The sequence below is a fragment of the Ranitomeya variabilis genome, chromosome 6, assembly GCF_051348905.1.
Source record: "Ranitomeya variabilis isolate aRanVar5 chromosome 6, aRanVar5.hap1, whole genome shotgun sequence".
Classification (NCBI taxonomy): Eukaryota; Metazoa; Chordata; class Amphibia; order Anura; family Dendrobatidae; genus Ranitomeya; species Ranitomeya variabilis.
This window is the reverse complement of record NC_135237.1, coordinates 426,504,018-426,527,156: the sequence shown is the minus strand read 5'-3', so window position 1 is coordinate 426,527,156 and position 23,139 is coordinate 426,504,018. Positions and strand designations below refer to the sequence as shown.

Here is a 23,139-nt window from a genome sequence, read left to right as displayed (position 1 = left end):
AAGTGATTGCCAATGAGGACATGCTGTGATCCGTGACCTGCCACGATGCCCCTATCCTAAAAAGTTCCAACCAATATTGCTATGTGGTGTAACAAGCAACTTTGCCGGCACACGCTTTAATGTACTGTATTTTTCGGATTATAAGACGCACTTATTCCCCCCTTATCAATGTGCTGCTGCAGGTGTCCCAGTGGTCTCATCTTCCGAGATCTCGATCTGCGCATGTGCAGCCTCCCGGCGGCCATTTTCCCGGAGTCCACCGCCGCTGCACAGGAGTCAGGATGGAAACCATGGAAGAACTTGCGGAGGGCTCTGACCTTTCACAAAATGTCAGCAGAGCGCCCCGGAGCAGCGGGGACACAGCGCAGCAGCGGGGACACAGCGCAGCAGCGGGGACACAGCGCAGCAGCGGGGACACAGCGCAGCAGCGGGGACACAGCGCAGCAGCGGGGACACAGCGCAGCAGCGGGGACACAGCGCAGCAGCGGGGACACAGCGCAGCAGCGGGGACACAGCGCAGCAGCGGGGACACAGCGCAGCAGCGGGGACACATAACATCACCGTCACCGGGACACCGGCAGAGGCGTGCTGCACTTGGAACACTCACTCATCCCAGCCTGCAGCATCGCCCCACTCTTGCCTCCTCCAGCAGCGATCCTGGGACCCCGCTTCACCGCAGCCACCACCTCCCGGTAAGCAATAAGACGCATGGATTATAAGAAGCACCACCATTTTATAAAAAAAAAGTTTTTTCCTCTTTTTCTACTCAAAATTTAGGGTGTGTCTTATAATCCAGAACACCCCGAAACAGCTGTCTGTGGATGGATACCATGCTTGGCATAGGTGGTTTTCCTGTATTGGATGTTTTCCTTTATTGGATGCTGCCCTTCCCGTGGTTGTTCCTTCCCGGGGAAAGGCCTGGCTATTCACTGCTTGCGTTGAGAAACACATGATGGTGTCTCCGCAGATATCCTACCTGCATTTGCATATTTCCCATAAGGGATGGGGGCAGTGTTCTGGATCACTGCGTTGAGAAACACGTGATGGTGTCTCCACGGTGTTGGATGTTTTGGTCTCCCCGAGGCCAATCATCTGTGCCTTTATAATCCAGAGCGTCTTATAAAGCGAAAAATTCGTCGTGCGTCGTGCGACGCTAGTGTGAAAGTAGCCTTATCTGTGGCTTTTTTTCCCCCCACAGCTTTAGAAACAGAGCCATGAAATCAAGTGGCAGTTTTTAGCCACGCAACTTGTCTCGGGGCGCTTTCACATTGCGCTTATCTTCACATTCATGGCTCCTGTCGGGACTTGTGTCCAATCCCCCTTGCAATACGGGACTCATTGACGTTTTCATTGACAGGGCCATAGACTTCTCCTCCTCCAGTAGGCGTATACGCCCCAAAATGATGCACGTCCAAGCACATTGTCACTCGGACGCAACCCACGAACATGAAGATAAGCGCATTGTGAAACCAGCCAGAGTCGCTGTGCAGCTCCAACATTAGGTCAGGTTCAGACGGACGTATTTCAAGGTCTGTTTACTGACTACAACACCTGAAACCATGGTTCTCCATACCTGAACTACCTGCCTCATAGGCATACAGTGGGTACGGAAAGTATTCAGAGCCCTTTAAAATTGTCACTCTTTGTTTCATTGCAGCCATTTGGTAAATTCCAAAAAGCTCTTTTTTTTTCTCAATAATGTACACTCTGCATCCCATCTTGACTGAAAAAAAAAACAAATGTGGAAATTGTTGCATATTTATTAAAAAAGAAAAACTGAAATATCACATGGTCATAAGTATTTAGACCCTTTGTTCAGACACTCATATTTAAGTCACATGCTGTCTATTTCCTTGTGATCCTCCTTGAGATGGTTCTACTCCTTCATTAGAGTCCAGCTGTGTTTATCTAAACTGATAAGACTTGATTTGGAAAGGCACATACCTGTCTATATAAGACCTCACAGTGCATGTCAGACCAAATGAGAATCATGAGGTCAAAGGAACTGGCCAAGGAGCTCAGAGACAGAATTGTGGCAAGGCAAAGATCTGGCCGAGGTTACAACAGAATTTCTGCAGTACTCAAAGTTCCTAAGAGCACAGTGGCCTCCATAATCCTTAAATGGAAGAAGTTTGGGACCACCAGAAGTCTTCCGAGACCTGGCCGTCCAGCCAATCTGAGCAATCGTGGGAGAAGAGCCTTGGTGAGAGATGTAAAGAAGAACCCCAAGATCACTGTGGTTGAGCTCCAAAGATGCAGTAGGGAGATGGGAGAAAGTTCCACTAAGTCAACTATCACTGCAGCCCTTCACCAGTCGGGCCTTTATGACAGAGTGGTCCGACGGAAGCCTCTCCTCAGTGCAAGACATATGAATGCCCGCATAGAGTTTGCTAAAAAAACACATGAAGGACTTCCAGACTGTGAGAAATAAGATTCTCTGGTCGGATGAGACAAGGACAGACCTTTTTGGTGATGATTCTAAGCGGTATATGTGGAGAAAACCAGGCACTGCCCATCACCTGCCCTATACAATCCCAACAGTGAAACATGGTGGTGGCAGCATCATGCTATGGGGGTGTTTTTCAGCTGCAGGGACAGGACGACTGGTTGCCATTGAAGGAAAAGTGAATGCGGCCAAATACAGAGATATCCTGGATGAAAACTTCTTCCAAAGTGCTCTGGACCTCAGACTTGTTCGAAGGTTCACCTTCCAACAAGACATTGACCCTAAGCACAAAGCTAAAATAACGTTCGCAATCCAACCTGATGGAACTGGAGAGGATCTGCAAGGAAGAATGGCAGAAGATCCCCAAATTCAGGTGTGAAAAATTTGTTGCATCATTCCCAAGAAGACTCATGACTGTACTAGCTCAAAAGGGTGCTTCTACTCAATACTGAGCAAACGGTCTGCATACTTATGACCATGTGATATTTCAGTTTTTCTTTTTTAATAAATGTGCGAACATTTCTAGATTTCTGCATTTTTCAGTGAAGATGGGGTGCAGAGTACACATTAATGAGAAAAAAAAATGAACTTTTTTGAATTTACCAAATGGCTGCAATGAAACAAAGAGTGAAAAATGTAAAGGGGTCTGAATTCTTTCCGTACCCACTGTATATGACAATAACTTTGGATCAACAGTCCCTTGGCCAGCCCATGTATTTTGGTCTGCACACAGACCATAAAATAAGGCCATCTGAATCCTGCCATTTCACCAGCTGAGTACAGTCAATTCACAGCGTGAACTGTCAGAAAAGAATAGAAGAAAAAAATGGTGTGGGGTTCCCCATATTTTTCTTAACCAGCTGAATGAAAGCCGACAGCTGGGGGCTGATGTTTATAGTTTGGGAAGGGGGTAATAAACATGGAGCTTCCCAGGCTATTAATTTTAGCTCACAGCTGTTTACTTAGCTTTTACTGGATATTAACACAGGGTGACCCCCTGAAAAAAGTTACGTAGGGTCCCCCTTATTATTAACCCCTTAAGCCCCAAGGGTAGTTTGCACGATAATGACCAGGCCAATTTTTACAATTCTGACCACTGTCCCTTTATGAGGTTATAACTCTGGAACGCTTCAACGGATTCCGGTGATTCTGACATTGTTTTCTCGTGACATATTGGGCTTCATGATAGTGGTAAAATTTCTTTGATATTACCTGTGTTTATTTGTGAAAAAAACAGAAATTTGGCGAAAATTTTGAACATTTCGCAATTCTCCAACTTTTAATTTTTATGCCCTTAAAGGGAACCGGTCACCTGAATTTGGCGGGACCAGTTTTGGGTCATATAGGCGGGGTTTTCGGGTGTTTGATTCACCCTTTCCTTACCCGCTGGCTGCATGCTGGCCGCAATATTGGATTGAAGTTAATTCTCTGTCCTCCGGAGAACACGCCTGCGCAATGCAATATTGCCTTGCGCTGGCGTGTACTCCGGAGGACAGAGAATGAACTTCAATCCAATATTGCGGCCAGCATGCAGCCAGCGGGTAAGGAAAGGGTGAATTAAACACCCGAAAACTCCGCCCATATGACCCAAAACTGGTCCCATCAAATTCAGGTGACAGGTTCCCTTTAAATCACAGAGATGTGTCACACAAAATACTTAATAAGTAACATTTCCCACATGTCTAATTCACATCAGCACAATTTTGGAACCAAAATTTTTTCTTTGTTAGGGAGTTATAAGGGTTAAACGTTGACCAGCAATTTCTCATTTTTACAAAAACATTTTTTTTAGGGACCACATCATATTTGAAGTCATTTTGAGGGGTCTATATGATAGAAAATAACCAAGTTTGACACCATTCTAAAAACTGCACCCCTCAAGGTGCTGAAAACCACATTCAAGAGGTTTATTAACCCTTCAGGTGTTTCACAGGAATTTTTGGAATGTTTAAAAAAAAAAAATGAACATTTAACTTTTTTAACAAAACATTTATTTCAGCTCCAATTTGTTTTATTTTACCAAGGGTAACAGGAGAAATTGGACCCCAAATGTTGTTGTGCAATTTGTCCTGAGTACGCCGATACCCCATATGTGGTGGTAAACCACTGTTTGGGCGCATGGAAGAGCTCGGAAGGGAAGGAGCGCCATTTGACTTTTCAATGCAAAATTGACTGGAATTGAGATGGGACGCCATGTTGCGGTTGGAGAGCCCCTGATGTGCCTAAACATTGAAACCCCCCACAAGTGACACCATTTTGGAAAGTAGACCCCCTAAGGAACTTATCTAGATGTGTTGTGAGAGCTTTGAACCCCCAAGTGTTTCCCTACAGTTTGTAACGCAGAGCCGTGAAAATAAAAATTATTATTTTTTTTTTCCACAAAAATTATTTTTTAGCCCCCAGTTTTGTATTTTCCCAAGGGTAACAGGAAAAATTGGACCCCAAAAGTTGTTGTACAATTTGTCCTGAGTACGCTGATACCCCGTATGTGGGGAGAACCACCGTTTGCGCGCATGGCATAGCTTGGCAAGGAAAGAACGCCATTTGGAATGCAGACTTAGATGGATTGGTCTGCAGGCGTCACGTTGCATTTGCAGAGCCCCTGATGTACCTAAACAGCAGAAACCCCCCACAAGTGACCCGATATTGGAAACTAGACCCCCCAAGGAACTTATCTAGATGTGTTGTGAGAACTTTGAACCCCCAAGTGTTTCACTACAATTTATAACGCAGAGCCGTGAAAATAAAAAATCATTTTTTTCCCCACAAAAATTTTTTTTTAGCCCCCAAAATTTTCATTTTCCCAAGGGTAACAAGATAAATTGGAGAAGTTGTTGTCCAATTTGTCCTGAGTACGCTGATACCCCATATGTTGGGGTAAACCCCTGTTTGGGCGCACGGGAGAGCTCGGAAGGGAAGGAGCACTGTTTTACTTTTTCAACACAGAATTGGCTGGAATTGAGATCAGACGCCATGTCGCGTTTGGAGAGCCCTGATGTGCCTAAACAGTGGAAACCCCCAATTGTAACTGAAACCCTAACCCAAACACACCCCTAACCCTAATCCCAACCACACCCCTAACCCCAACCACACCCAACCCACCCCTAACCCCAACCATACCCCTAACCCTAATCCCAACCGTAAATATAATCCAAACCCTAACTTTAGCTCCAACCCTAACTGTAGCCCTAACCCTGACTTTAGCCCCAACCTTAACCCTAACTTTAGTCCCAGCCCTAACCCTAGCCCCAACCCTAACCCTAATGGGAAAATGGAAATAAATACATTTTTTTAATTTTATTATTTTTCCCTAACTAAGGGGGTGATGAAGGGGGTTTGATTTACTTTTATAGCGGGTTTTTTAGCGGATTTGTATGATTGGCAACTGTCACACACTAAAAGACGCTTTTTATTGCAAAAAATAGTTTTTGCGTCTCCACATTTTGAGAGCTATAATTTTTCCATATTTTGGTCCACAGAGTCATGTCAGGTCTTGTTTATTGCGGGACGAGTTTACGTTTTTATTGGTAACATTTTCAGACACGTGACATTTTTTGATCGCTTTTTATTCTGATTTTTTGAGGCAGAATGACCAAAAACCAGCTGTCATGATTCTCAATGGCGAGAGAACATAGCCCAGCATATATGAGAACTAGCTCTTGGAAGATGGAAACTATACTGACCATGAACTAAACCTGCCGCACAACTAGAAGTGGCCGGGTAGCATGCCTACGTTTTTTATCCCTAGATGCCCAGCGCCAGCCGGAGAACTACCTAATCCTAGCAGAGGAAAAGACAGTCCTGGCTCACCTCTAGAGAAATTTTCCCAAAAGGCAGACAGAGGCCCCCACATATATTGGCGGTGATTTTAGATGAAATGACAAACGTAGTATGAAAATAGGTTTAGCAAAATCGAGGTCCGCTTACTAGATAGCATGAAGACAGAAAGGGCACTTTCATGGTCAGCAGAAAACCCTATCAAAACACCATCCAGAAATTACTTTAAGACTCTAGCATTAACTCATAACACCAGAGTGGCAATTTCCGCTCACAAGAGCTTTCCAGACACAGTAACGAAACAGCAGCTGTGAACAGGAACAAAATGCAAAAACACACAAGGACAAAAGTCCAACTTAGCTAGGAGTTGTCTAGTAGCAGGAACATGCACAGAAGGCTTCTGATTACATTGTTGACCGGCATGAAACTGACAGAGGAGCAAGGTTATATAGCGACTCCCACATCCTGATAGGAGCAGGTGAACAGAGGGGATGATGCACACAAGTACAATTCCACAAGTGGCCACCGGGGGAGCCCAGAATCCAATTTCACAACAACCAGCTATTTGTGAATTTCTTTTGTGGGGTGCGTTTATACCGTTCCACGTTCGGTAAAATTGATAAAGCAGTTTTATTCTTCGGGTCAGTACGATTACAGCGATACCTCATTTATATAATTTTTTTATGTCTTGGCGCTTTTATACGATAAAAACTATTTTATAGAAAAAAATCATTATTTTTGCATCGCTTTATTCTGAGGACTATAACTTTTTTATTTTTTTCGCTGATGATGCTCGTTTTTTGCGGGAGATTACGTTTTCAGTGGTACCATGGTTATTTATATCCATCTTTTTGATCGGGTGTTATTTCACTTTTTGTTCGGCGGTATGATAATAAAGCGGGGGGTTTTTTGCATCTTTTTTCTTTTTTTCACGGTGTTCACTGAAGGGGTTAACTAGTAGGACAGTTTTATAGGTCGGGTCGTTACGGACGCGGCGATACTAAATATGTGTACTTTTATTGTGCTTTTTTTTATTTAGATAAAGAAATGTACCGTATATACTCGAGTATAAGCCGAGATTTTCAGCCCAAATTTTTGGGCTGAAAGTGCCCCTCTCGGCTTATACTCGAGTCATGATCGGTGGTGGGGTCGGCGGGTGAGGACTGTTATATACTCACCTAGTTCCAGCGTTCCTGTCGCTCCCCCTGCCCGTCCCACGGTCTCCGGGTGCTGCAGCTCTTCCCCTGAGCGGTCACGTGGGACCGCTCATTAGAGAAATGAATAGGCTGCTCCACCCCCCATAGGGGCGGAGCCACCTATTAATTTCTCTAATGAGCGGTGCCGGTGACCGCTGACAGAGGAAGAGGCTGCGGCACCGAAGACCAGCTGTCCGGGGGAAGGAGCGGGACGCCGGGAGCAGGTAAGTATGTCATATTTACCTTCCCACGTTCCACACGCCAGGCGCCGCTCTGTCTTCCCGGCGTCTCTCTCTCCGCACTGACTGTGCAGGTCAGAGGGCGCATATAGTGTGCGCGGCGCCCTCTGCCTGATCAGTCAGTGCGGAGAGATGCCGGGACGGGACGCTGAGGAGCTGCGGCAAGAGAAGTGAGTATGTGTTTGTTTTTTTTTTATTGCAGCAGCAGCAATGGCACAGCTTTATGTGGAGTATCTATGGGGCAACGGTGCAGAGCACTATATGGCACAGCTATGGGGCAACGGTGCAGAGCACTATATGGCACAGCTATGGGGCAACGGTGCAGAGCACTATATGGCACAGCTATGGGGCAACGATGCAGAGCACTATATATATGGCACAGCTATGGGGCAACGGTGCAGAGCATTATATGGCACAGCTATGGGGCAACGGTGCAGAGCACTATATATATGGCACAGCTATGGGGCAACGGTGCAGAGCACTATATATATGGCACAGCTATGGGGCAACGGTGCAGAGCATTATATGGCACAGCTATGGGGCAACGGTGCAGAGCATTATATATATGGCACAGCTATGGCGCAACGGTGCAGAGCATTATATGGCACAGCTATGGGGCAACGGTGCAGAGCATTATATATATGGCACAGCTATGGGGCAAAGGTGCAGAGCATTATATATATGGCACAGCTATGGGGCAAAGGTGCAGAGCATTATATATATGGCACAGCTATGGGGCAACGGTGCAGAGCACTATATATATGGCACAGCTATGGGGCAACGGTGCAGAGCATTATATGGCACAGCTATGGGGCAACGGTGCAGAGCACTATATATATGGCACAGCTATGGGGCAACGGTGCAGAGCACTATATATATGGCACAGCTATGGGGCAATGGTGCAGAGCACTATATATATGGCACAGCTATGGGGCAACGGTGCAGAGCACTATATGGCACAGCTATGGGGCAACGGTGCAGAGCATTATATATATGGCACAGCTATGGGGCAACGGTGCAGAGCATTATATATATGGCACAGCTATGGGGCAACGGTGCAGAGCATTATATATATGGCACAGCTATCTATGGGGCAACGGTGCAGAGCATTGTATATATGGCACAGCTTTATGTGGAGCATCTATGGGGCCATAATGAACGGTGCAGAGCATTATATGTGGCACAGCTTTATGTGGAGCATCTATGGGGCCATAATGAACGGTATGGAGCATCTATTTTAAATTTTGAAATTCACCGGTAGCTGCTGCATTTTCCACCCTAGGCTTATACTCGAGTCAATAAGTTTTCCCAGTTTTTTGTGGCAAAATTAGGGGGGGTCGGCTTATACTCGGGTCGGCTTATACTCAAGTATATACGGTATTTATGGGAACATTATTTATTTATGTTTTTTTATTTAGGATTTTTTTTTACACATCTAAATGTTTTTTTTACATTATAACATTGCCCCAGGAGGGAACATCACCATATAGTGACAGATCGCTGATCTGACACTTTGCAGAGCACTGTGTCAGATCAGCGATCTGACGTGCACTGCTGCAGGCTTACAGGCACCTGCTCTGAGCAGGCGCTTGTAAGCCACCTCCCTGCAGGACCCGGAAGTAGCCCCTTGGCCATTCTGGATCCGGGGCCTGCAGGGAGGAGACGCTCGGTACAAGGTGAGTACAGCGCCTTGTACCGAGGGTCTCAGGGAAGCCCACAGGGAGCCCCCTCCCTGCGTGATGCTTCCCTATGCCCCTGGAACGCTGTGATCATGTTTGATTGCAGTGTTCCGGGGGTTAATGTGCCAGGGGCGGTCCGTGACCGCTCCTGGCACATAGTGCCGAATGTCAGCTGCGATAGTCAGCTGACACCCGGCCGCGCTCCCCCCGTGAGTGCGGCCAATTGCATGTGACGTACTATCCCGTCACTGGGAATTAAGTCCCAGGTCACCTCGACGGGATAGTACGTCATATGGGATTAAGGGGTTAATACCCAGCAAAGTCTAAGCAGACAGCTGCTGGCTGATATTAATAGCCTAGGAAGGGGTCATGGATATTGGCCCCCTCCCAGACTAAGAAAATCAGCCCTCAGCCTCCCCAGAAATGGCACGTCCATAAAATGCACCAATTCTGGGACTTAGCCTCTGTTCTTCCCATTTGCCGTGGTGCGGTGGCTAATGGGGTAATAGTAATAGAGTTGATGTCAGCTTTGCAATGTTAGTTGAATCAAGCCCATGGGTTAGTATTGGAGAGACATCTATAAGACACCCCCATTACTAAACCCATAGTCAAATGTAATAAAGACAAACACATAGTAAAGTCCTTTATTTGAAATAAAAACCACCAGACCCCCTTACACTCGTTTATTAATATCTGAAGAAAAAAAAAAGAAATCCTCACCTGTCTGCTGATAATCCATTTGTCCCACAAGTCCAACTTGGCTATATCTGGATACTTTGCTGAGCGGTCACATAAAATGTGACCACTCAGTCCAGCATCCAGGAGACACTGAGCTGCACGTGAAGAAGGACACTTCAGTGCCAATGTCAGTAAGGTGACTGGAGTTCATACTGGGCTATGTGGTCGCATTATATTTGACCGCTCATCAAAGCATCCAGATGTAGTCGAGTTGGGCTCGTCACAGGACAAATGGATTATCGGCAGACAGGCGAGGGTTTTTTGGGGATATTAATAAATGGATAAAAGAGGATTGTTGAGTTTTTATTTCAAATAAAGGATTTTACTCTGTCTTTATTACATTTTACTATGGTGTTAGTAATGGGAGTGTCTTATAGACACCTTTCCATTACTAACCCCTGGGTTTCATGTCAGATAACAATACAAAGGTGACATCAACCCCAATACTATTACCACACTTGCCACACCAGGGCAAGTGGGAAGAGCGAGGCAAAGCGCCAAAATTGGCACATCTAATCAATGCGCCATTTCTGGGGCGGCTGAGGGCTGATGTTCTTAGTCTGGGAGGGGGCCAATATCCATGGCCCCTTCCTAGGCTCTTAATATCAGCCCGAAGCTGTCCGCCTAGCCTTTGCTTGGCCACTGTATCTTTCGCTTGTATATATCAACTAGTAAGCGGCTTCCAAGTGGAAACCACCTGAGGAGTGGGCCAGTCACTTCTTTTAAGCTTTGTATCTTTACAAATGTGAGGCGGTTAAAAGATGATCAAAAGACTGAATATATGGATAGCAAGTAGTTTTTACCTTACACGGCATACTGTATGTTCATTCTTTTTAAGGTTTATTGAGTGCTTTCTTAGCTGGGTTACGGAGTGTACCCGCCTGAAAAAGACCTCGTGTGCACATATCGTCATATTTCACTGTGACTTTTTCCCTCAGATTTACTGCATTGAATCAGACCTGTAAATGTGTGACAAATGCAAATCCATAACACTTGTGTCACACTAGAAACTTGGTCTCTCATGCATTTTTGGCTTTGGTCGTATTCACATGAGGCTTTTGTTTATAACCTGGTGTAGTCCAAGAGCTTCCATGGCTATTATATACAGTATATATATATATAATGGATGCCTGTAAAGGCCCCATACTTATTAGGTAAAAGTCACCTGAACCTGCTGATATTGGTGGGATCAGTAGACCACCTATCACGTCAGCCTCCAGAAATGAATTCTAACGCGCTGATCCTTCTCTCCCCGACATCATCTATCGCCTGATCCCTTTTTTCTCCAGTAGATAAACTGCTGCCAGATGGTTCTGGCACCCGCTCTACCATACAAAACACAGGAGCGCTTGCCTGAGCCGAGCGTTCCTGTATCGGGTGAGGCGGGAGAGGATACAATTAGCCAAATGATAGTTCGGCCATCAGCCACCTAATGTGCACGGCCAGCTGTAGAGACGCCAAACCCCTATGGCCACATGGACATGTGACCGCTGCAGCCAACCACTAACCGCAGTTGTTGGAAAAGGCAGCTTCACAAAAGAAGCAGCGGGGGATCACAAAGGTGGTCTTCTCACGGCACGCTTTTTTTTATCTCTATTGTCTTAAGGAGAATCTGTCACCCCCAAAATGGAAGGTGAGCTAAGCCCACCAGCATCAGGGGCTTATCTACAGAATTCTGGAATGCTGTGAATAAGCCCTTGATGTATCCTGAAAGATGAGAAAAAGGTTATATTATACTCACCCAGGGGCGGTCCTGCTGCGGTCCGATCCGATGGGCATCGCTGTCCGATCCGGGGCCTCCCATCTTCATAGGATGACGTCCTCTTCTTGTCTTCACGCTCCGGCTCCGGCGTACTTTGTCTGCCCTGTTGAGGGCAGAGGAATGTACTGCGGTGCGCAGGTGCCAGGAAAGGTCAGAGAGGCCCAGCGCCTGCACACTGCAGTACGTTGCTCTGCCCTCAACAGGTCAGACAAAGTACGCCTGCGCCAGAGCCGCAGCGTGAAGACAAGAAGAGGACGTCATCGTATGAAGATGGGAGGCCCCGGATCGGACAGCGATGCCCATCGGACCGGACTGCAGCGGGACCGCCCCGGGTGAGTATAATCTAACCTCTTTTTCTCATCTTTCAGGATACATCGGGGGCTTATCTACAGCATTCCAGCATTCTGTAGATAAGCCCCTGATGCTGGTGGGCTTAGGTCACCTTAGATTTTGGGGGTGACTGGTTCCCTTTAACAGGTAGAGAGAGACTGTAAGCTGGGGGCAGGACCCTCACAGCTCCTGGTATCTGCTATTATGTAGTGTCTTTATTGTCTGTACAAGTCCCCTCTGAACTGTAAAGTGCTGCGGAATATGTTGGCGCTATAGAAATAAATTATTATTACATAGTAGCATGTAGGCGAGCGCTAGGGTGAAATATTGTGGCTTTACTGTAACAAGGCTTCTTGGTAATAAGGTGCGGAGAGTTGATGCAGTGTATGGATGCGCTCAGCCCCTGCTCCGCATACTGGGGGTCTGGAGAACATGGTTCCAGTGTCACCTAGAGTCCCCACATCCAGGGACAGTATAGGGGGCTGCTGAAGAGTCGGGGTCCGACATCCCCGCTGTACTGAGGTTTATGGCTGAACACAACGGCGGCAGCAGCCATAGGACAATACATACATATCTATACAGCCAGCGATAATAATTAGCAATACGCTGCACTGGTGACGTCACATGCATGCCAGTGCCGGCTACTGGAGAATAAAGCCTCCTCACCTGGCCCTGGGGATGTCCATGGCGCTGGAGAGCAGCCCCTGCAGGGGGTCAGGGCAGGACGTCCTGGGGAAGGCAGCTGGCAGAATGCCATAAGTGAAGGAGTTGAGGCGCCCCCTGGTCACAGGCGCCATGGGCACAGGAGTAAAGGCGTCCTCAGCCTCTGCCAGCTCCAGTCCTGCCCCCGGCCCCTCGTCCTCCTCTGCCGGACACACGGGGACAAATTGTGGAGGGGCGCAGCTGGCAGTGCCCTGCGGGACGTGCGCGGGGGTGACAGGTAGCGGAGCGCCGGCCTCTGCTGCACCTGCCTGACTTATCGCCTGCAGAGGGCGCCCGTCCAGAGAAATGCTAGTGAGGAAGGAGAGGGCAGCCTGTCTCCTGCGGGGGTCCATGAGCTGCTGCTGCCTCCTGACGTGCTGCAGGCTGCGGACACCGGGGGACTGCACGGCACCTCCTATCATGAGCCCATTACTGCAGTTGGCAGCCGCCATGGCGCATGTGTGAGCGGAGCGCCCGGTGCAGAGTGCACCGTGCAGAGTACACCGTCGGGCGAGCGCTGCAGCAGCGCCTGTTAGTGCTGGAGCGGGGCGGGTCTGAGGGCAGGATCCGTCCTCCGGTGTGAGCGCTGCAGCGGGGGCCGCCACTTCCTCCATGTGCTGCGGGCTCGTGTCATCAGCTCCGAGATCTGCTGCTCCGAGATCTGCTGCTCCGGCACAGGGCTCTGTATGGCGGAATCCCGCACAGTGCGGCCATGTAGCGGCAGTGCCGCATTCTCCTAGAGAAGCTCTCGCACTGGATTTATAACGATCCCTCCTCCCAGTGCCACTGCGCTACTGATTCTGGAACAGTTTGTCATTTTTTCTGTGCTCCACCATCCTCCCACCTAGGAAATAAAGCTGCACATTTCTCTTCAGCCAACTGGGCGTCTCCCAGATTTCTCTGTGGGCGTCTCCCAGACTTCTCTGGGGGCGTGCACCAGACTTCTCTGGGGGCGTGTACCAGACTTCTCTGGGGGCGTGTACCAGACATCTCTGGGGGCGTGTACCAGACTTCTCTGGGGGCGTGTACCAGACTTCTCTGTGGGCGTGCACCAGACTTCTCTGTGGGCGTGTACCAGACTTCTATGGGGGCGTGTACCAGACTTCTCTGGGGGCGTGTACCAGACTTCTATGGGGGCGTGTACCAGACTTCTCTGGGGGCGTGTACCAGACTTCTATGGGGGCGTGTACCAGACTTCTCTGGGGGCGTGTACCAGACATCTCTGGGGGTGTGTACCAGACTTCTCTGGGGGCGTGTACCAGACTTCTCTGTGGGCGTGCACCAGACTTCTCTGGGGGCGTGTACCAGACTTCTCTGGGGGCGTGCGCCAGACTTCTATGGGGGCGTGTACCAAACTTCTCTGTGGGCGTGTACCAGACTTCTCTGGGGTCGTGCACCAGACTTCTCTGGGGGCGTGTGCCAGACTTCTCTGGGGGCGTGTACCAGACTTCTCTGGGGGCGTGTACCAGACATCTCTGGGGGCGTGTACCAGACTTCTCTGGGGGCGTGTACCAGACTTCTCTGTGGGCGTGCACCAGACTTCTCTGTGGGCGTGCACCAGACTTCTCTGGGGGCGTGTACCAGACTTCTATGGGGGCGTGTACCAGACTTCTCTGGGGGCGTGTACCAGACTTCTATGGGGGCGTGTACCAGACTTCTCTGGGGGCGTGTACCAGACATCTCTGGGGGCGTGTACCAGACTTCTCTGGGGGCGTGTACCAGACTTCTCTGTGGGCGTGCACCAGACTTCTCTGGGGGCGTGTACCAGACTTCTCTGGGGGCGTGCGCCAGACTTCTATGGGGGCGTGTACCAAACTTCTCTGTGGGCGTGTACCAGACTTCTCTGGGGTCGTGCACCAGACTTCTCTGGGGGCGTGTGCCAGACTTCTCTGGGGGCGTGTTCCAGACTTCTCTGGGGTCGTGCACCAGACTTCTCTGTGGGCGTGCGCCAGACTTCTCTGGGGGCGTGTACCAGACTTCTCTGGGGGCGTGTACCAGACTTCCCTGGGGGCGTGTGCCAGACTTCTCTGGGGGCGTGTTCCAGACTTCTCTGGGGGCGTGTACCAGACTTCCCTGGGGGCGTGTGCCAGACTTCTCTGTGGGCGTGTGCCAGACTTCTCTGTGGGCGTGTACCAGGCTTCTCTGCGGGCATTTGCTTTTTTTCCTCTGAGCCAGCCAATCAAAACAGGGTGTGCTGCAGAGAAGGTCTATGTAATGGAAAGAGCTGTCCCCTAGAGATAATCGAGTAGTTAGAAATAATATTTGGCACTCACCTTATGTAGGTACGGTGAAGAAGTTGTTATTGCAGTCCAATGTTAATAAACGTTTCGGTCAGCATTGACCTTCTTCAGTATGATACATTACAACATTGGTGAATAAATAAAATACATAGTAGCCAAATATAGAACTATAAACATAGTCTCAAATAATACAACATATCTCATAACCAAAAAAGTGAATTGTGCATGGTTAGAAGCAGGGGCGGATTATAAGAGGGTCAATCTGGGCGGCAGCCCAGGGCCCAGTGGTGTGGGGGGGCCCTGGGCTACCGCACAGATTGCCCGCAGGCCGCCACCATCAGGGCATTACTGCCCGTGCCCCTGTCAGACTGGCGTATCAGTTATGGGCCTGGTGGGCAGAGAGGGGGGCCCGCATCGGGCCCCGTCTCATCTGCTCACCGGGCCCCTACCGGGGCTGCGGCGGTTTCCTATTGACGTGCGGGCGCGCGCCCGCACGTCAATAGTTAACAACAGCCGCCAGCCAATTGGAGGCTGGCAGCTGAAGTCGGCCGCAGGCGCAGCGCACACGTCGCCGGCGTCTGACGTCATTGTCAGTTGCCTGCGAGTGCACGCTGCTGGAGGGAGCTCGCCGCCTGGAGCGCTTGTCAGGTGAGGAGAACTTGGTTTGTTTTTTTCTTTTTTTTTTTTTATAACCTAACGGCAATCCGTGCGGGCCAGAATGCTGGACAGTCAGTGACCCTGTCTGACTGGGGGCAATATGCTGGAGCCGGAGGACACACTGGGGCAGATGATAGCTGGAGACACTGGGGCAATGCTGGAGACACTGGGGCAGATGCTGGAGACACTGGGGCAGATTGCTGGACACACTGGGGGCAATGCTGGAGGACACACTGGGGCAGATGATTGCTGGACACACTGGGGCAGATTGCTGGACACACTGGGGCAATGCTGGACAATTGGACATACTGGGGCAGATTGCTGGACACACTGGGGGCAATGCTGGACATACTGGGGCAGATTGCTGGACACACTGGGGGTAATATGCTGGACACACTGGGGCAGATTGCTGGACACACTGGGGGCGGGACTGGAGGCATGGGCAGAATGTAGATACGGGGCATGATTGGAGACACGGGGCAGGATGGAGATAGATGGGGCAGGATGGGGAAATCATATGGGGTAGAATGGATACTCATGAGGGCAGGATGCGAGAACATATTGCAGGAGCCAGGAATGAGATACACGGGGCCAGGATTGGGAATATTATTACCATAGGGGCTAATTAAGGGATATTATTACTGCAGTGATGTATTTATTTTTATTTTTTGAGTATACTGTTTTAAATGGGGGGGTCCTGTTACTGTGCAGAGTGATACCATGTCGCCTTTTTTTCTTCATGTGGTGTAATGTAGAAGTTGTGAAAAATTAAGTAATGTGTTCTGCAAGCGGAGCTCGAGATAACTGTGTTATTTCCTGCAGAAACGAGTCCTGGCTGGAAGAAATGATGGCGGTCTGTGCTGGATGAAAGATGAAGGACTTCATCTAGAGACGTCACTGGTGAGTCAGTGTTACCTATACACTGACACTATACACTGTATACTATATACAGAGCTCCTGTGTATCATGTCACCAGTGATCTCTGTATTACCTCTACACAGACACTGCATACTAAGTACAGATCTCCTGTGAATACTGGCACTTATAGTGATAGTATTGTGTTTTGTTTTTTTATTACTGATCAGTAGGGTTGAGCGAAACGGATCGGTCATTTTCATAAGTCGCCGGCTTTTGGGAAAGTCGGCGTCTGATGAAACCCGACCCGATCCCTGTGTGGGGTTGGCCATGCGGTACGCGATCTTGGCGCCAAAGTCGCGTTTCGTATGACGCGTTTAGCGCCATTTTTTCAGCCAATGAAGGAGCGTGGGCAGAGTGATGACATAGGGGTTAGGGGCGTGCACATCTATCACCATTTTATCGCTTGTGCGCAGTAGGCATTTGCAATGTGTAACACGAGATTTTCTGTGCTGGGACGGGGGGGGGGGGGGGAGAGAGAGAGAAAAAAAAAATTTTCCCCATTGACGTGCATAGGGTTTCGTGTTCCGGCCGATCCTCGACTTTTCGCAGTAATCGGCCGATTTCGTCCGACTCGACTTTTCAAAAAGTCGGGATTCGCGAAACATGACCCGACCCTACAAAAGTCAAAGTCGCTCAACCCTACTGATCAGTATTGTAGTATTCAGTCACTATGTGGTGGTAATATGTGGTCTGGATATGGTGTTGCGGTATTTGTCCCTTGTATGTGCTATTTGGTCACCAAGTGGTGGTAATATGTGGTCTTGACATGGTGCGGTGGTATTTGTTCCTTGTATGTGATCTTATTCGATCACTATGGTTGTAATTTGTGGTCTGGTCATGGTGCGGTGGTATTTGTTAAGTGAGTACCGGTATATCAGGACAGTCTGTCCTAAGGGAGTAGTAGTACTCTATCAAAGTAAACAGATGGATCCTATTTATGTTTCTAAAGTGGAGAGGTAATATACGCAATTCAATGTGTCTTACCAGAGGTGTAGAAGTATGGGGATCCCTGTGAGGATACATCAGGGAGCACGTATCTGAGGCATACAGACGAACAAGGTAAGTATGTGAGTGCGGTCTGTACATGGAGTGTGACATACTCCCGTCTGACAACTTAGGGCTCATGCCGATGTTCGGTCCATTCACGGACCTCTAATGCCCAGTCTGGCCACGGTTCTCCCAACCCGAGCTGGATACCCTCATATATTTCTGGAGTGCGATTTCTGGCATAGGGAAAATAGCTGGGCTGTGGCGTCATGTCCCTATCCGGCTCAGCAAATTTTTATGGAAGAAGCTGGTGTGAAGATGCCAAAAGTTGGAAAATGAAGGCTGAACTCTAAATTGCACCTAAATATGGCAACTTCAAAGCTTTTACACTACAATTCTGGCACGCAAGCTTTAATGAATCAGACACAATGGTTTATTATCCAGCTGTGCAAAAGTTATCCCTTCATTTAGGAGCAGTAACAGGTCACCTGTTTTGAAAGTGACTGGCTTTTTGGTTTTTCAACAAGTTGTGCAAACAGTCTATTATTTTTGGATCATCAACAGGTTTGCTGTTTACAAAATGAAGAAATAATGGCTTTTTACCAAGCCATCCAATTATAATCCACTTTTTTGAGAAGCAGGAAAAGTTTAACTGCTTTGCATCTGAAGAAGTAATGGCTTCACAAAAAGCAATTATGCTCTGCCGGTCAGTCCATGCAGAGGCGGTGTTATCGCGCACTTAGGTGATGCGACTACTCACGGTGGTGCCTCGTGTGTAGAAGGGGTGAACGTTGTGGGAACACAGGACACCGGGCTTTTTCACTTGTTTTTCGGTGCGGGAGACGTGAGACTCTGTGTCTCCCAGTTGTCGGGCAACGCAGGACACTACCTTACCTGTTGTTATTCAGTGGTAGAAATGTGTGCATCCTTCTGTACAGGTGAGCAGCAGTGCCTCCATGGACATGACTGAGAGGAATGCATGATTGTTATCCTTTGATTTGGCTTGGCTATTTAACCCCTTCATGAAATGCTCCGTACGAGTACTCCCCCTTTTATGTGGGCTCTGGTGCTGAGCCCACATCTTTCCTGGCACATGTCAGCTGTTTTGAACAGCTGACATGTGTTATGAGCTGGTGGTTTAGGAGCAACATGGGACGTGCTCTGGAGGAGGTGGTACCTGTACTGACCGCAGTTCCTGAGCTTAACACAACACTAGAAGTAGCCGTGGGATGTTCCTGTCACTCCCTAGACACCTCGTCACAGCCGGAGGACTAACTACCCCTAAAGATAGAAACAGGAAAGCTATCTTGCCTCAGAGAAAATCCCCAAAGGATAGGACAGCCCCCCACAAATATTGACTGTGAGTGGAGAGGGAAATGACATACGCAGAATGAAACCAGGATGTAGCAAAGGAGGCCAGTCTAACTAGATAAATAGAACAGGAAAGAATACTGTGCGGTATTAAAAACTAGAAAAATCCACCACAGAGTTTACAAAAATCTCCACACCTGACTAAAGGTGTGGAGGGTAAATCTGCTTCCCAGAGCTTCCAGCTTAACTGAATAAATCCATACTGACAAGCTGGACTAGAAAAAACATAGAAAGTGCAGAAAGATTAAGTCCACAACAAGTGGACTGCAAAAGAACAAAGCAAGGACTTATCTTTGCTGAACTGGTCAGAATATCAGGGAAATCCAAGCAGAGATGTGAATCCAACCAGGAACCATTGACAACTGGCACAGGCTGAAGGATAGAACCAGGCTAAATAGTCGAGCCAGATAGAAAATCAGTGGAAGCAGCTGCTGACTACTAAATCCAAGGAGCAGCAGTACCACTTAAAACCACCGGAGGGAGCCCAAGAGCAGAAGTCGCAAAAATGCCACTTACAACCACCGGAGGGAGCCCAAGAGCGGAATTCACAACAGTACCCCCCCCTTGAGGAGGGGTCACCGAACCCTCACCAGAGCCCCCAGGCCGATCAGGACGAGCCAAGTGAAAAGCACGAACCAAATCGGCGGCATGGACATCGGAGGCAACAACCCAAGAATTATCCTCCTGGCCATAACCCTTCCATTTGACAAGATACTGAGGCCTCCACCTCGAAAAACGAGAATCCAAAATTTTCTCCACCACATATTCCAACTCCCCATCAACCAACACCGGGGCAGGAGGATCAACAGAGGGAACAACGGGCACCACATATCTCCGCAACAAAGATCTATGGAAAACATTATGGATAGCAAAAGAGGCTGGAAGGGCCAAACGAAAAGATACCGGATTGATAATCTCAGAAATCTTATAAGGACCAATAAACCGAGGCTAGAACTTAGGGGAAGAAACCTTCATAGGAACATGACGAGAAGATAACCAGACTAAATCCCCCACCCGAAGCCGGGGACCAACACACCAACGGCGGTTAGCAAAACGTTGAGCCTTTTCCTGAGACAACGTCAAATTGTCCAAATCTGCTGTAACCTGTCCATTACAGAATCCACACCAGGACAATCAGACGGCTCAACTTGCCCCGAAAGAAAAACGAGGATGAAAACCAAAATTACAAAAGAAAGGCGAAACCAAAGTAGCCGAACTAGCCCGATTATTAAGGGCAAACTCGGCCAACGGCAAGAAAGCCACCCAATCATCCTGGTCAGTAGACACAAAGCATCTCAAATAGGTTTCCAAGGTCTGATTAGTTCGCTCAGTTTGGCCATTTGTCTGAGGATGAAATGCCGAAGAAAAAGACAAATCAATGCCCATCCTAGCACAAAAGGCCCGCCAAAACCTAGAAACAAACTGGGAACCTCTGTCAGACACAATATTCTCCAGAATGCCATGCAAACGAACCACATGCTGAAAAAAACAATGGAACCAAGTCAGAGGAGGAAGGCAATTTAGGCAAAGGTACCAAATGGACCATTTTTGAGAACCGGTCACAAACCACCCAGATAACAGACATCTTCTGGGAAACAGGAAGATCCAAAATAAAATCCATGGAAATATGCGTCCAGGGCCTCTCAGGGACCGGCAAAGGCAAAAGCAACCCACTAGCGCGGGAACAGCAAGGCTTGGCCCGGGCACAAGTCCCACAGGACTGCACAAAAGAATGCACATCCCGCGACAAGGAAGGCCACCAAAAGGACCTAGGAACCAAATCTCTGGTACCAAAAATCCCAGGATGACCAGCCAACACCGAACAATGAACCTCAGAAATTACCTTACTTGTCCATCTATCAGGAACAAACAGCTTCCCCACAGGACAGCGGTCAGGTTTATCAGCCTGAAATTCCTAAAGCACCCGCCGTAAATCAGGGGAGATGGCAGAAAGAATCACCCCTTCCTTCAGAATGCCAACCGGCTCAAGGACTCCAGGAGAATCAGGCAAAAAACTCCTAGAGAGGGCATCAGCCTTAACATTCTTAGATCCCGGAAGATACGAGACCACAAAATCAAAACGGGAGAAAAACAGGGACCATCGAGCCTGTCTAGGGTTCAGCCGCTTGGCCGACTCGAGGTAAATCAGATTCTTATGATCGGTCAAGACCACAACGCGGTGCTTGGCTCCCTCAAGCCAATGTCGCCACTCCTCAAATGCCCACTTCATCGCCAACAACTCCTGATTGCCGACATCATAATTGCGCTCCGCAGGCGAAAACTTTCTGGAAAAAAAGGCACACGGTTTCATCAAAGAACCATCAGAACTCCTCTGAGACAAAATGGCCCCTGCCCTAATCTCAGAAGCGTCAACCTCAACCTGAAAAGGAAGAGAAACATCCGGCTGACGCAACACAGGGGCAGAAGTAAATCGGCGTTTAAGCTCCTGAAAGGCCTCAACAGCCGCAGAGGACCAATTCGTCACATCAGCGCCTTTCTTCGTCAAATCGGTCAGGGGCTTAACCACACTGGAAAAGTTGGCAATGAAACGGCGATAAAAATTAGCAAAGCCCAAAAATTTCTGAAGACTCTTCACAGATGTGGGTTGAATCCAGTCATGAATGGCTTGGACCTTAACAGGATCCATTTCTATAGACGAGGGAGAAAAAATAAAACCCAAAAAAGAGACCTTCTGAACTCCAAACAGGCACTTAGACCCCTTCACAAATAAAGCATTATCACGAAGGATCCTGACCTGCTTCACATGAGACTCCCAATCATCGGAAAAAATCAAAATATCATCCAAATACACAATCATGAATTTATCAAGATAATTGCGGAAAATATCATGCATGAAGGACTGAAATACAGAAGGAGCATTAGAGAGCCCGAAAGGCATCACAAGGTATTCAAAATGGCCTTCGGGTGTATTAAATGCAGTTTTCCATTCGTCACCCTGTTTAATACGAACAAGATTATATGCCCCTCGAAGGTCAATCTTAGTAAACCAACTAGCCCCCTTGATCCGAGCAAACAAATCAGAAAGCAAAGGTAAAGGGTATTGGAATTTGACCGTGATCTTATTAAGAAGGCGATAATCAATACAGGGTCTCAAGGAGCCATCCTTTTTGGCAACAAAAAAGAATCCCGCTCCCAATGGTGACGAAGACGGCCGAATATGCCCCTTCTCTAAAGACTCCTTAACATAACTCCGCATAGCGGCATGCTCTGGCACAGACAGGTTGAAAAGTCGGCCCTTAGGGAACTTACAGCCAGGAATCAAGTTAATAGCACAATCACAGTCCCTATGTGGAGGAAGGGAACTGGACTTGGGCTCGTCAAATACATCCTGGAAATCCGACAAAAACTCAGGAACTTCAGAAGAGCGGAAAGAGGAAATTGACATCAAAGGAACGTCACTATGTACCCCTTGACAACCCCAACTAGTCACAGACATAGATTTCCAATCCAGCACAGGATTATGTCCCTGTAACCATGGAAAACCCAGTACAACAACATCATGCAAATTATGCAACACCAGAAAACGGCAATCTTCCTGATGTGCTGGAGCCATGCACATGGTCAGCTGAGTCCAATACTGAGGTTTATTGTTATGACCCCAATGGCAGAGGGTCTCAAAAGTACATACCAAGTCTGCAAACACAAAAAACCAGCTCATAGGGCAGTGGTAACTGGGCTGACCATATATCTAATCCTAGCACCACAAATAGCAGCAGCCGGGGAACGTGCCTACGTTGGTTCTAGACGTCTCGCGCCAGCCGGAGAACTAACTAACCCTAGAAGGGAAAAGATAGACCTTTCTTGCCTCCAGAGAAAAGACCCCAAAAGTAGGATACAAGCCCCCAACAAATAATAACGGTGAGGTAAGGAGAAAAGACAAACGTAAGAATGAACTAGATATTTAGCAAAGAGAGGCCCACTGACTAATAGCAGAATATAGTAAGATGACTTATATGGTCAGCAAAAACCCTATCAAAATTTCCACGCTGGATATTCAAGAACCCCCGAACCGTCTAACGGCCCGGGGGGAGAACACCAGCCCCCTAGAGCTTCCAGCAAAATCAGGAATCACATTT

General features: G+C 48.2%; 1 protein-coding gene across 1 annotated transcript in view; it reads right to left on the bottom strand.

Moving 5' to 3' along the window:
- The window catches only part of CABLES1 (Cdk5 and Abl enzyme substrate 1), a 135,295-nt gene extending 121,778 nt beyond the window's left edge, over positions 1-13,517 (bottom strand). The window contains exon 1 of the mRNA XM_077270351.1: positions 12,834-13,517. Coding sequence (XP_077126466.1) covers positions 12,834-13,483 — 650 coding nt within the window. The 5' untranslated portion in view covers positions 13,484-13,517. The remainder of the gene's footprint in view (positions 1-12,833) is intronic.
- Between the last annotated feature and the right edge of the window lie 9,622 nt (positions 13,518-23,139).